Source organism: Coccinella septempunctata, chromosome 6, assembly GCF_907165205.1.
Source record: "Coccinella septempunctata chromosome 6, icCocSept1.1, whole genome shotgun sequence".
Taxonomy (NCBI): domain Eukaryota; kingdom Metazoa; phylum Arthropoda; class Insecta; order Coleoptera; family Coccinellidae; genus Coccinella; species Coccinella septempunctata.
The window spans coordinates 8,749,594-8,763,994 of record NC_058194.1 but is presented as its reverse complement, the minus strand read 5'-3'; the positions used below and the strand labels follow the sequence as shown (position 1 = coordinate 8,763,994).

Sequence of the window (14,401 nt, the reverse complement as noted above, 5' to 3'; positions counted from 1 at the left end):
GGATTCATTGAAATTTTGCCTAGAATTAACTAAATCTTGGTCCAAGCTATTTTCATCTCTTTGATCACTAAAATTTGGAATAAAAGCGTTTTTAATTTCAATCCAGTTGTTTGTAGCCCCATAAATAACTACTATTTCTTCAGCTCGACCATACAATTTATTAAGAATGCCATTTAATAAAAGCAAATTTTGAAAGTTATTGGTGTTATTTACATCAAAATAATGACCTAATAAGGCTTCCGAGGCCGCAATAAATCTATGAAGTTTGTTAGGATTTCCATCGAAATCAGGAATAATGCTCAAATCTTTCGAATCAAAATTCCGAACAGTAGCCATCTTATTTGTATTTAAATTAATAGAAATTGGTTTTATACTAAGATTTTTGAAAGAGTTTAATAAATCTTGCTCTAAATCAGAATCGTCTTCAAGGATTGAATCGGACCGTGTTTTAGAGGAGTCTGACATAAAATGCAAAAGAATCAATATATCAGTATAACTCACCACTTAGTAAACGATGCTAATTCCATGCGGTTTCCTGGATGGACCCAATGGATGATAGGTTCGGATATTTGCAGGTTTCTGGATAGAACGCCAGTTAAGTTTTGTGGGAGAGACTCTAATTAGAAAAAATTATTTTATTTCAAATATTACAATGTATGATAACTGTGACGAATGATTCGTACAATAAATCGCGAAGACTAAGTCAAGACTGATCAATTAGTGGCCCTGAATCTTATTTATAATGACAATGAAAAATAATTCGATAACGGAATATGTGGGATATGTAATTCGCGCCATCTTGTTGATACCATAAGTCATTATGGTTCTGTACTAGCGGCTCAATTATTTGAGTCAATATGTCAGAATATCTATCTCCTAAGGGAGAACATTCTTTAAACAATGCAAACATGTGTAGTGTTCTATCTTACCAGTTAAAGTCCCATCATAAATGTGAACATCGATAATTGCATTATTTTTGATGGCGCAAAAAACATTGAAACTCCAGGTCTCTTGAAAGTTCCATTGTCTGAAGTGGTGGTTGTTCTCTTCATCCCAATAATGACTGTTATGCCTATTGAAAGAACCATTCTTTGTGAATTTAGATTCATCTGTCCAAATTATACAGTCCAAAAAGTTTTCATTCTCTTGAAATCGAATCATCATAGCTTCGCAAAACTCTGTTCTCCTGACGAAATCAGTTTCCTTCAAATGCTGTACCCTATTGAATTTATATGGGTGCATTTTATGTTTTTTTTAATATTCTCCAAACACTCGATTGAGATAATCCCAGATCAATCTCGGCATCTTTGAGAGAATTTTGAGGATTCACACGAAAATATGCAAGAACTGTAATTTCGTTGTTCTCATCTTCTACTACACTTTTTTCTCTGTGTATAGTTTTCTTAACGAAAGATCCGACATTTCTCAAGTTTGTCATGGTTCTGTTAATGGTATCTCTCGTTGGTCTGGGTCGGTCAGGAAACCTCTCAATGAACAATCGAATCGTTCTATCTACAACTTTATTACATTCTCCATGAAGTAGAATGAGATTTAAATAATCTTCATTGGTAAAATTAGGCATAGTGATCGATTTTATAACTTTATTCGAATTATCACCAAATTAATAGTAAATACAAAATGCTACTGAATAAAGAGGAATTTGGCAGATGTAATTAATGATACCTATCATTAAAAAAAAAGAATGTGAAACATGGTAAGTTTTTGCATATGGTTCATAAGGAATTATTTATTTATCACTGGAGAGAAAATCGATGGCCGATTAGTTGAAATGAAGAGGTTTCCGATACAAATTCGAATCAAAATTCGCCATCTATTTAGGAACAACCTGTAACTTTTTTCTCTTGCATATTAGGGTAGTAAAATCTAAAACATGGTTTAAATAACAGTTCCTAAAAATTTCATCTTTTTGGCGTGAAGGGAAAAGAAATAGCTGAAAATTCAAGACGAAAAACAGTTTTTTGTGAATAACTCAGAAAATATCCACTTTAGGGCAAGGGTGTGATGCATACACTCACATTATTTTTTAACGTAGAGTCAATATCTGCCATAAAAAAATGGGGTTCTAATTTGAAAAAATTGATTTTTCACGATTTTGTCATCCCTAACTTTGAAAGCGATTTTTTCACCCCCTGTATCATGAATCGCGATTTCGATTTTTAAAGTGGATACATCAATCTTACATCTTGAAAAATCCCAAAAATGAAAATTTTCCATCCAAAAACCTCGAAGTTATTCTTGTTTCAGCGGAGCTCTATTTCCGATTTTTTTTCGAATTTTCCCGCTCAGAGAGAATTTTCCAACCAAAACTGAAAAATGTTACATCAAAATAACTTGAAATTTTCTAAGGAATCTATTTCTGCAATAAAAAAATGGTGTTCTAATTTGAAAAACGGAAGTTGACGTCATTTCCGGAAAAACCGGAGGTGCTCATGCCTTGAAAATATTTTAGATTTCATCAGCATCGTGAAATACTTATAAGTGCTGAATTTCATGAAAATGCGTTCAGTAGTTTCCCGTATAAATATGGGTGAGGTTCTTCGTAAAAGACCCTGTATAGTGAAGCAACTAGTGCATAGTGAAAAGGTGTGTGACAATTTACTATATAGAAATCATCATTGAATATACAATGGAGGTATTTTGTGAGAAATTTTTATGTCAATGGAAAGAAAACCTTCAGTATTAAAAGCTTATTCTGTGGACAACTACTCTATTCATGGGGGAGACAGGGTTTTTTACGGAGGTTGTTCCCTAAGCTCTTGTATCATACGCCCAATTGTATGGTACCTGCATAGACATAGAGACATGGACTGAGCAATGCCAGCATGAAATTGGCTATTTATTAGAAAGAGAGAAAAGCTCGTCGGGACATACCTTTCTCTTTTTTGTTCACATAGAGGTGAGTGTAGACCAATCAAAATTCTAGAAAAAGACAACTGCATTCCCGACGTGTTTTTCTCTCTGTCACTTTTTTTGACCGTATTTCATGCATAGATATAAAGGGAAGGCACAGTCCATGTCTCTATGTCTATGGGTACCTGTTACACTAACCTCTGTTAGAACCATAGAAATCATAATATATATACTTACTCTAGAATGCTAATCAAGTAGAAAGAAATGCGGCGAAAAATTGACAGTTGTCGTAAAAGCGAATGCGCGACATTAGTTTATCTCAACTCGAACGTTGCCTAGACTTTCCAACCTTATGTCAGTCGAATTGTTTATTTGGTATAAATGAGAAATGAACATACATACATTCGGTGAAAAAACTTATTTTTCGATTCATACAGGACTTCTTGTCGGTATTGAACACATGCATGGATTACTAATTGTGTTTACATATGCTTTGTTTTAGAACATGAGTACAATGATGTTGCAGGTTTCAATGGAAATATATCGGGATCTCGGAAGTGACGTGTTATAAGTCCAAATGTAAATTTGTCGATAGAGGTATTATTGAGTATTGATTTTATAGCGAATTCCATGGTAACAACTGGTACTTACTAAATATTTGGAACTCACAACAAAAATTCCAGAAGATCGAAACTGAATATCACCAATGCAATTCGATATTATCGCAGATTCGATTAGATGAACAGGTACCTAAGCATTGAGTGCATATTGGGGTGTAACGGGGAAGGATGCATATTATAGCCTCTCCTGTCAAATGCCAACCTCACCTACTCGCGGTGCACCCTGTTCTTACGAACGAGGCTCTGGCGACCGAACATGAGCGGTATAACTCTGTTTCCCACAATTACCTAGCCTAAACATTGGCTTGAGCAGGAAATGGCTCTATGCATTGCTCAAGTTACGTCTCAGACCTTGTCGTCTCAGGATATCTGTGCCACAAGATAATCTAGTCGTAGCCGCAACCAAAGTTGCACTGACAGCGTTACCAGTGCAGCTTTTAAACACCTTCTAACGCAGCTCCTACAAAAAGATGGATCAGTCGAACAGGACAAAATTTGTATCCGGAGGTAAAATACCCTCCCATTCGGATCTCCGGGGGAGGGTGCCTGAGCGAGTGAATCATCGAACAAATACCAATGAAAAGCACATAGCTTTTGCAGCATGGAACGTCAGAACCTTGCTAGACAACCACAAGGCTGACCGACCAGAGAGGCGTACTGCCCTAATCGATAAGGAACTGCAACGAACATCCATTGCAATAGTTGCCCTAAGCGAGACACGCTTTTCGGACGAAGGTAGCTTGGTAGAACAAGCGTATACTTTTTTCTGGAAAGGCTTGCCGGAAGGCGAAATCAGACAACATGGCGTTGGCTTTGCCATTAGAAACGACCTGGCCGCCAAACTTACCGAAAATCCAGTTGGTATCTCAGAACGTTTAATGACCCTACGCTTTCCTGCAGCGAATAACACGTTTGTGAACATCATTGCAGTATACGCACCCACTTTGAACTCCTCTGACAACTTGAAGGACACTTTCTACGAAACACTCGTTGCTACATTAAGTAAAATCCCAAAACGAGAAGGAATTATTCTCCTTGGAGACTTCAAAACCAAAGTGGGCAGATGTCAAGACTCAGAACTATGGCCGGGAATAATAGGGAAACACGGCACAGACAGCATTAATTCGAATGGAGAACGTCTGCTGGCTCTTTGTGCAGAACACAATCTGTGTATAACGAACACCTATTTTATTACGAGACCCAATTCAACGGGGACCTGACGCCACCCGCGCTCAGGGCATTGGCTTACCCCCGACTATGTGATCGTGAGAAGAAAAGATCTGAAAGAGGTGTTGGTCACTAAACCCAGAGCAGATCTGGAGTGCTGGACTGATCATAGGCTGGTAATCTCGAGAATGAAAATTTCAATGCGCCCAAAATACCAACGCAAGCCAAAGTATCTAAGAGAGCGCCTTCAAATCTCCAAAATACAAAACCCTTCTTAAAAGGAAAGATTCACAGCTGCCGCCAAAGATAGCCTAACACCATCGGATTATAACGACGACATTGAGACTCATTGGCTTCGCTTCAAGTCATCTCTTACAAATACAGCGAAAGAAATACTGGGCACAAAACGCTCCCGAAAATCCCCAGACTGGTTTGCCGATAGCGAAACTCATATCGCACCCCTTTTGGACGCAAAACACAAAGCGATGAAAACCGCAACTAACAAGCCTGGCGATGTTGCAGCCCAAAAAAGTTTTATAAACATAAAACGCGAGGTCCGTCAAGAAATAAGAAAAATCAAGGATAGCTGGTGGAAAGAAAAAGCAAGGGAAATACAAGCTTACGCCGATAACCATGACTACAGGCGTTTTTTTCGAAGCTATTAAAACTGTTTACGGTCCAAGCAGAAAAGCTAGCTTTCCTACAAGAGATGCTCATGGAGCTGTTCTAACTGATGATAGAAAAATTCTCGAAAGATGGAAGGAGCATTATTCAAAGGTCTTGAATCAAAATAACGACTCGGATTTATCCATTTTAGACCTGCTCCCCGCGTATAGTCCGATGACATCGCTTGATGACGAAATCTCAACGTCGGAAATCATAAGTGCGATTAAAAATATGAAAAATGATAAGTCACCTGGTCTAGATGGCATTCCAGCGGAGATATTCAAAGCCTTGGATGAAGACATTGTCAATAGTCTCCTTACACTATTCTGCAAGATCTGGGAACAGGGAGATGTGTCACAAGATTTCAGAGACGCTCTAGTTATCAACCTCTATAAGAACAAAGGCGATACGTCGAATTGCAACAATTACAGGGGCATATCGTTGCTTAGTGTGGCCGGTAAAATTCTCTCGAAGATTATGGCTAATCGTCTGGTTCCACTCTTAGAAAAGCTATTACCTGAATCCCAGTGCGGCTTTCGACCAAATCGAGGTACGGTGGACCTAATTTTGACACTGCGACAGCTACAAGAGAAGGCCCGTGAACAACAATCAAGGATTTATACAGCCTTCATCGATTTAATTAAGGCATTCGACTCGGTGAATCGGAGAGCGCTATGGAAAATCATGGAACGTCTTGGAGTACCCGAAAAATTCTTAGCAGTGTGTAAAAGCCTTCATACCAACAACATCGCTAGAATACAGCATAATGGCTCTACAACCGACCATTTCTCAACAACTCCGGAATAAAACAAGGCTGCGTATTAGCGCCTTTACTGTTCAATATTTTCGCCATAGCTGTATCGATAATTGCTGATATGAGTATGCCCGTAAGAGGTGTTGGGATAAGATTCAGATTTGATGGAGGCCTGTTTAACCTGAAGCGCCTCAGAGCAAAAACCCGTACCAGGTTTATCATGGAACTTCAATATGCAGACGACTGTTCACTCATCGCTAGTAGCTCAGAGGATCTACAGATAATGATGGACACCTATAAACATATATACGAAGCTTTAGGCCTTAGACTCAATATCGACAACACCAAAATCCTGGTAAGTCCGCCAGAAAGCCTTCAAACAGATATCAGCCTGGAGAATGAAACTCTAGAACAGGTCGAGTAGTTCAAATACTTGGGAAGCTTCATATATACTAGGGCTAATCTAGACACGGAAATACAAAACCGTATCAATTCGGCATCACGGGCATTCTGGAAGCTAAAGGAAAGAGTGTTTCAAAATCACGACCTCACTCTGAAGACCAAGATAGCTGTTTACAAAGCAGTGGTCCTCCCAACGCTTCTTTACGGAAGCGAAAGCTGGACGCCTTACAGGCGACATATTAAACAGCTCGAACAAACGCAACAACGTCATCTGAGACAGATAATGCACATCAGATGGTTCCACAAAGTTTCGAATGCAGAAGTCTTGCAACGGGCGAGTTGTACAATTGAGACTCAAGTAACGAGGGCCCGACTCAGATGGAGCGGCCACATTCTGAGGATGCAAGACACAAGACTCCCCAAAATAGCTCTATATGGCGAATTCACTGAGGGAGCCCGGAAACCAGGAGGCCAGTATAAGCGGTTTAAGGATACACTACATCAATCCCTAAAATAAGCTAATGCCAATCATAACTGGGAACAACTAGCGTCAGACAGGTCACAGTGGAGGTCTTTGGTACACAGTTATAATGGAGAATCGAGAAGGATACAGCGGCGGCCAGATCTGGTTGGTGACTATCCATGCCCTGATTGAGGAAGGATCTGCTGGTCACGGTTGGGTCTCTTCAGTCACAGGCGGGCACACAGTCGTAACTTTTTCTTCTTTTTGTAGATTTATTTCCGGTAACGGGATACAGCAATGATGATGATGATGATGAGTGCATATTATAAACTCCGTGCAACAATTTTGAAATATCCTGATCTAGTGCAATACTACTATATGCCATCAATGAAATTCGCTATCAGTGGAACTCGATAATTCATTCAAGTTTTGAATTTTTTTTTGCATTTATTATTTTTAAAATGATAAACAAGTACACAAGTACATTTCAGAAAATGTGGATTAAAACTTCTTACCTCTGAGCAGATCGTGCATCAGTGAAAAATCAAATGACTGAAAGAAAACGCGTTGTTGTCCGACAAACCTTCGTTACATGAATTGCCCGCTCTTCATAAGATTCGATCGACAGAATATTCAGAAACTCGGCAACGTTCTACTAGAAAATAAACTAATGATGCGCATTCGTATTAACGACCACTGTCAATTTTTCGCCGCATTTCTTACTACTGGATTAGCATTCTAGAGTAATAATATATAATATGATTTCTATGGTTAGAACTCATACATATGCTATATTGTTCGATGACTAAAAATGTCATATTTTGGAGTTAACATCAATAGCGGAAGAAAATGAATGAATCATTTCAACTTATAACTAAAGGAGGGATTGTCCTACTGCTGGAAGAATAAAGCTGTTGATCAAAATGGTTTTTTTTCGAACAAAGTGCCCTGACCAATTTAATCACCCATTTTTTTAGTGGTACTGAAATGAAAATTGCTGACTTTTACGTGGTGCACATAAGGGGGCCAAGAAAATTCAATTTCCAATTTTTCCAAATCTATATGAATTTTTTCAGTTTTTTCTTCAGCACTTGACAGCACTTGTTTCTTCGCTAGCATTTCATTTTTCCAAAGTATCGATGGAAAATGCTGGCTTTTCTGGGCTACATATAAGTTGGCCCGAAAAATTCAAACTTCGATTTTTCCAAATCTAAATGAGATTTTGCAGTTTTTTCTTCAGCATTCGCCAGCAGTTCGCTAGCATTTACTTTTTTCGAAATATCGATGAAAAATTCTGAGTTTTTCGGGCTGCACATAAGTTGGCCCGGAAAATTCAAACTTCAATTTTTCCAAATCTATATGAGATTTTTCAGTTTTCTCTTCAGCATTCGCCAGCATTTCGCCAACATTTTCTATTTTCGAAATATCGATTAAATATGCTGGGTTTTCCGGGCTTCACATAAGTTGGCCCGGAAATCTTACAAATTCAACTAAGTTCATAAATTCAGAACAACCTATAGGTTATACAATATATTGTACAGAAACAACACCTTCGACGTATAGCAGATCACCATATACTTTAGTGTACTAGTTAAAGCTTCATTTATTGCCAAAATTTCAATTTTTGTAAATTTTTTATGAATTTCAAATAAACATATATATATAGCACATCCAACAGCGTTTGTTGATATCAATTGATTCCAAACAATGTTTAGATGAAAACAAACATCCTGATCACAAAACAAAACCATACTTTTGTTTTGTCGCTCAGGATGTTTGTTTTCTGATAGGAACAAAGTCGATATTGAAATTCAATACGAGGAATAGAATACGAATTTCGCGCCCCTCAATTAAAAACAGAAAACTATTGTCAAAAAGCTTTCCTGTATTGACAGTGCGTTTTTAGCGCCATCTCGTTGTCACTGGCCAAAACGCGTGTTTTCACTGGCCAAAATGTAGTCGGTTTTCAATACTAGCGATATGAGGGCGTTTCCTATTTTTCTACAGTATAATCTATGGTAGCCATGAATTGATGTTTCCAAGGTTTCAAAAAAAAAAAATATTGAAAAAAATACATTGACAACTGACGACAGATTTTCATTTTTGACCATATTTAAAAAAAAATCGACCTCCGACCGGATATAAACCTAATCATAACAGGTAAAGACTCTAACAGATAGTCACCATGTCACCAACCAGATCTGGCCGCCGCTGTATCCTTTTGGAGTCTCCATTATAACTGTGTACCAAAGACCTCCACTGTAACCTGTCTAACTCTAGTTGTTCCCAGTTATGATTGGCATTAACTGATTTTAGGGATTCATGTAGTATATCCTTAAACCTCTTATATTGGCCTCCTGGTTTCCAGGCTCCCTCTGTGAATTCGACATACAGAGCTATTTTGGGGAATCTTGCATCCTCAGAATGTTGACACTGGTATAGCTTTCTAAATTGATTTTTTTTTCAGTGTGAGATATGGGTCAAAGCAGTGGATTCCAATTACAATACTCAACCAGAAAAATTTGAACATATTTGGAATTTGAGAGGAGTAATCTGCAATGCCTACCACAAGATAAAAGTGAATTTGTCATAATCTACAGGTCGGTACTCGAATGACGCACGTTTATGTTATTTTTTAAATTTTGTGCTTCGTATTGGATTTTTGTTCTTAACGTGCATATTTTGATGTTGATGGTTTTCATTTGAATATATCACATGTGAATGTAGAAAATGTTTTATTTTTCATTATCATGCATAGAACGAGTATGAGTCACTCGATTTTTTTTGTACTGCTACCATTATTGATGTAAAAATTGAAATTTCATAATCAGCGTGATGGCCTTTTAGGAGTTTATGGAAAAGTAATCCTTATTTTGTGCTGAAAATTAGCTTTGCGTTTCCGACAATAAACTGTCAATCTAATACCCGGTATATAGGGAGTTTCATCATAAACTGGACAAATACATGTATATCGTAGAAAGATGACATCAAGAGAATTATTTTCGCCTAAGACGTATATTTCGACACACAATCGAGCTGCAGGGTGTTAACGTGATATTTGAGAGATCCGTCAAGCTGGTGACCCACTCAATGAATTTTGGTATTAAAATGTTTTGGTGATTTTGTGCTCATTTTGTGCTAATTTGTGCCGTATATTATGAATTTTGTGCCCGTTCTGTTTTCGAGATATTTCAGGTTTTTCAAGTCTGTCACCAACTTGACGCTGTGACCCACATGTGCAAAATGAGAAATTTTCTGCTTTTGATGAATTGTGCTCATTTTGTGCTAATTTGTGATGTATGTTACGAAGTTTGTGCCCGTTTCGTTTCCGAGATATTTAAAGTTTTTAAAGTGTCTCACCAACTTGACGCTGTGACCCACATGTGGAAAATGGTAAATTTTTTTATTTCGATAGATTGTGCTAATTTTTGCCGTGTTTTATAAATTTTGTGCCCGTTCAGTTCTCGAGATATTTCAGGTTTTGTTTGTGAGGAGTGTCAAGTTGGTGGCTCACCAGTCGAATTTTGGTACGAAATATTCTCGGTATTTTGTACTTATTTTGTGCTAATTTCTGACGTTTATAATGTATTTTGTGATCTTTTCGTTTTCGAGAAATTTTGAGTTTTTCTTGTGAGTCACTAACTTGACGCGGTGACCCACATTTGGAAAATTGTTGTTGATTTATATTCGTAACAATCTATATATAAGTTCATGGACCACTATACGATTACGAAAATTCAACGTCGAACATAGGGAATGCCATGAAAAAGAAGAGGACAGAAGAAATGCAATCGTCCAGTGCGAGAATAATTTTATTACAGGTGATAAATTATTCATTCAACTAGACCGCTCCATATTCGATTTGCCCCACTTAGGTTTAAGTGACCTCCTAACTTCTTGTAAACACATAGTGGAATTCATAATAACAAAGGTTTATAGTCCAAAATCCACTATTATTTGAAACAATTTATTTTCCGGCTGACATGTTTCGACTATATATACAGGTTGTTCAGGCTACAGCTAGATGAAGAGAAGGTGAAGAAAGAGATCAGTATATTGAAATATATAGCACACCAGAATGGTCATGACCCAAAGAAAATAGATAACATCGTTCAGAAATTGACTTGCACGCCTGTGCTGGGCATAATATTGTTGCGCCGCCACTGGTATTCACGTACTATATATCTTTACACTGACAGACCATCAACCTTATGTTAGGGGCTATCTCGCGTCGATGATTCTTTCAATCTGCGTATTAAAATTTTCTCAAAGACGCTTTTCCGGTTTTCCTCTGAAGTAGGTCATATCGATCTATCCTATCGTGAATAATTTCGATTGGAAGTCATCTATTGGCTTTTCTGAAATTAATGAATTTTAAGTTGGCGAGGTTAACAATATAGTCTCGGTAAGTTCATAATCTCGTACTACTAATTTCTTAAGCATCGAGTGGGAGAGGTAAGAGGGGAAAATCAGCTGATTTAGAGGTTTGGGAATTTTATGTTTATTCGAAAACCGCCGCAAGTCCCTGTCCGCGAAAAATGCAAGACGAAAGACGAATAACCGGAGCATTGGCGAGTACTACTCTCGACTCGGAAAACAGATAGGAAATACCAGAAAAAAAGCTTCAGAAATTCGAGATTTTTCAACACGAATGTAAACGCATCCAGCTTCACCCGGGGCCTGTGGCCATTTCTTATCACTCGAGTCGATAAGGTCCATTTTCGCACAACAGCCGAGAGAGAACAGCACATCAGCTGACATGAACGTAACCTATGTGCCTAACTTCATTCATCAATTGACCCAGATTTGTACTTTTATATTTCAGTTAGACCTAAAACTGCAATAACATCAACTTAGAGTCTTTCTTATTTTCATTGCCCAACAATTTTTCTCCATGCCAGTTATGTACAGTAAGTTCAAAATGAGGATCTTTAAAAATTACTACATTGAGAGGCTATGTCCAGTTTCGTAATCAAATGCATTGACTTAGTTTATGAAGGAAGCTTTTGAGTAAATAAAGGGTTTATGCACTCTCAGGTGAGAGTTTTCAGGTATCTATCTAAGAAAAATCTATTCAAGAAAAATCTATCTAAGGAGCTCATGGAACATTTGAAATGTAATGCTCTAAACATTCCAAATTAATTCAGAATTGAGACTCATCATCATTGCTATATCCCGATACCGGGAATAAATCTACAAAAAGAAGACGGAAAAAAAAAAAAAAAAAAAAAAAAAACAGACTTGTAACTTCTTAGTGCTAGTTGCGACTGTGTGCCCTCCTGTGACTAAAGAGACCCAACCGTGACCTGCAGATCCTTCCACACTCAGGGCATGGATAGTCTCCAACCAGATCTGGCCGCCGCTGTATCCTTCTCGATTCTCCATTATAACTGTGGACCAAAGACCTCCACTGTGACCTGTCTAACGCTAGTTGTTCCCAGTTATGATCAGCATTAACTGATTTTAGGGATTGATGTAGTGTATCCTTGAACCGCTTATACTGGCCTCCTGGTTTCCGGGCTCCCTCAGTGAGTTCGCCGTATAGAGCTATTTTGGGGAGTCTTGTGTCTTGCATCCTCAGAATGTGGCCGCTCCATCTGAGTCGGGCCCTCGTTACTTGAGTCTCAATTGTTGTACAACTCGCGCGCTGCAAGACTTCTGCATTCGAAACTTTGTGGAACCATCTGATGTGCATTATCTGTCTTAGATGACGTTGCTGCGTCTGTTCAAGCTGTTTAATATGTCGCCTGTAGGGAGTCCAGCTTTCGCTTCCGTAAAGAAGCGTTGGGAGGACCACTGCTCTGTAAACAGCTGTCTTGGTCTTCAGATTGAGGTCGTGATTTTGGAATACTCTGTCCTTCAGCTTCCAGAATGCCCGTGATGCCGAATTGATACGGTTGTGTATTTCCGTGTCAAGGTTAGCCCTAGTATTTATGAAGCTTCCCAAGTATTTGAACTGCTCGACCTGTTCTAGAGTTTCATTGTCCAGGCTGATATCTGTTTGAAGGCTTTCTGGCGGACTTACCAGGATTTTGGTCTTGTCAATATTGAGTCTAAGGCCTAAAGCTTCGTATATATGTTTATAGGTGTCCATCATTATCTGTAGATCCTCTGAGCTGCTAGCGATGAGTGAACAGTCGTCTGCATATTGAAGTTCCGTGATAAACTTGGTACGGGTTTTTGCTCTGAGGCGCTTCAGGTTAAACAGGCCTCCATCAAATCTGAATCTTATCCCAACACCTCTTACGGGCATGCTCATGTCAGCAATTATCGATACAGCTATGGCGAAAATATTGAACAGTAAAGGCGCTAATACGCAGCCTTGTTTTATTCCAGAGTTGGTTGAGAAATGGTCGGTTGTAGAGCCATTATGCTGTATTCTAGCGGTGTTGTTGGTATGAAGGCTTTTACACACAGCTAGGAATTTTTCGGGTACTCCTAGACGTGCCATGATTTTCCATAGCGCTCTCCGATTCACCGAGTCGAAAGCCTTGCTTAAATCGATGAAGGCTGTATAAATCCTTGATTGTTGTTCACGGGCCTTTTCTTGTAGCTGTCGCAGTGTAAAAATTAGGTCCACCGTACCTCGATTTGGTCGAAAGCCGCACTGGGATTCAGGTAAAAGCTTCTCTAAGAGTGGAACCAGACGATTAGCCATAATCTTCGAGAGAATTTTACCGGCCACATTAAGCAACGATATGCCCCTGTAATTGTTGCAATTCGACGTATCGCCTTTGTTCTTATAGAGGTTGATAACTAAAGCGTCTCTGAAGTCTTGTGGCACATCTCCCTGTTCCCAGATCTTGCGGAATAGTATTAGGAGACTATTGACAATGTCCTCATCCAAGGCTTTGAATATCTCCGCCGGAATGCCGTCTAGACCAGGTGACTTATCATTTTTCATATTTTTAATCGCGCTTATGATTTCCGACATTGAGATTTCGTCATCAAGCGATGTCATCGGACTATACGCGGGGAGCAGGTCTAAAATGGATAAATCCGAGTCGTTATTTTGATTCAAGACCTGTGAGTAATGCTCCTTCCATCTTTCGAGAATTTTTCTATCATCAGTTAGAATAACTCCATGAGCATCTCTAATAGGAAAGCTAGCTTTTCTGCTTGGACCGTAAACAGTTTTAATAGCTTCGAAAAAACGCCTGTAGGCATGGTTATCGGCGTAAGCTTGTATTTCCCTAGCTTTGTCTTTCCACCAGCTGTCCTTGATTTTTCTTATTTCTTGACGGACCTCGCGTTTTATGTTTATGAAACCTATTTGGGCTGCAACATCGCCAGGCTTGTTAATTGCGGTTTTCATCGCTTTGTGTTTTGCGTCCAAAAGGGGTGCGATATGAGTTTCGCTGTCGGCAAACCAGTCTGGGGATTTTCGGGAGCGTTCTGTGCCCAGTATTTCTTTCGCTGTATTTGTAAGGGATAACTTGAAACGGAGCCAATGAGTCT

General features: G+C 38.8%; 1 protein-coding gene across 3 annotated transcripts in view; it reads left to right on the top strand.

The window, feature by feature from the left end:
* The window catches only part of LOC123315853 (sulfite oxidase, mitochondrial-like), an 857,507-nt gene extending 847,949 nt beyond the window's left edge, over positions 1-9,558 (top strand). For all 3 annotated transcript variants that reach the window (XM_044901741.1, XM_044901739.1, XM_044901740.1), the window contains exon 11: positions 9,411-9,558. In XM_044901741.1, coding sequence (XP_044757676.1) covers positions 9,411-9,536 — 126 coding nt within the window. In that variant the 3' untranslated portion in view covers positions 9,537-9,558. The remainder of the gene's footprint in view (positions 1-9,410) is intronic.
* The last annotated feature ends 4,843 nt before the right edge of the window (positions 9,559-14,401 follow it).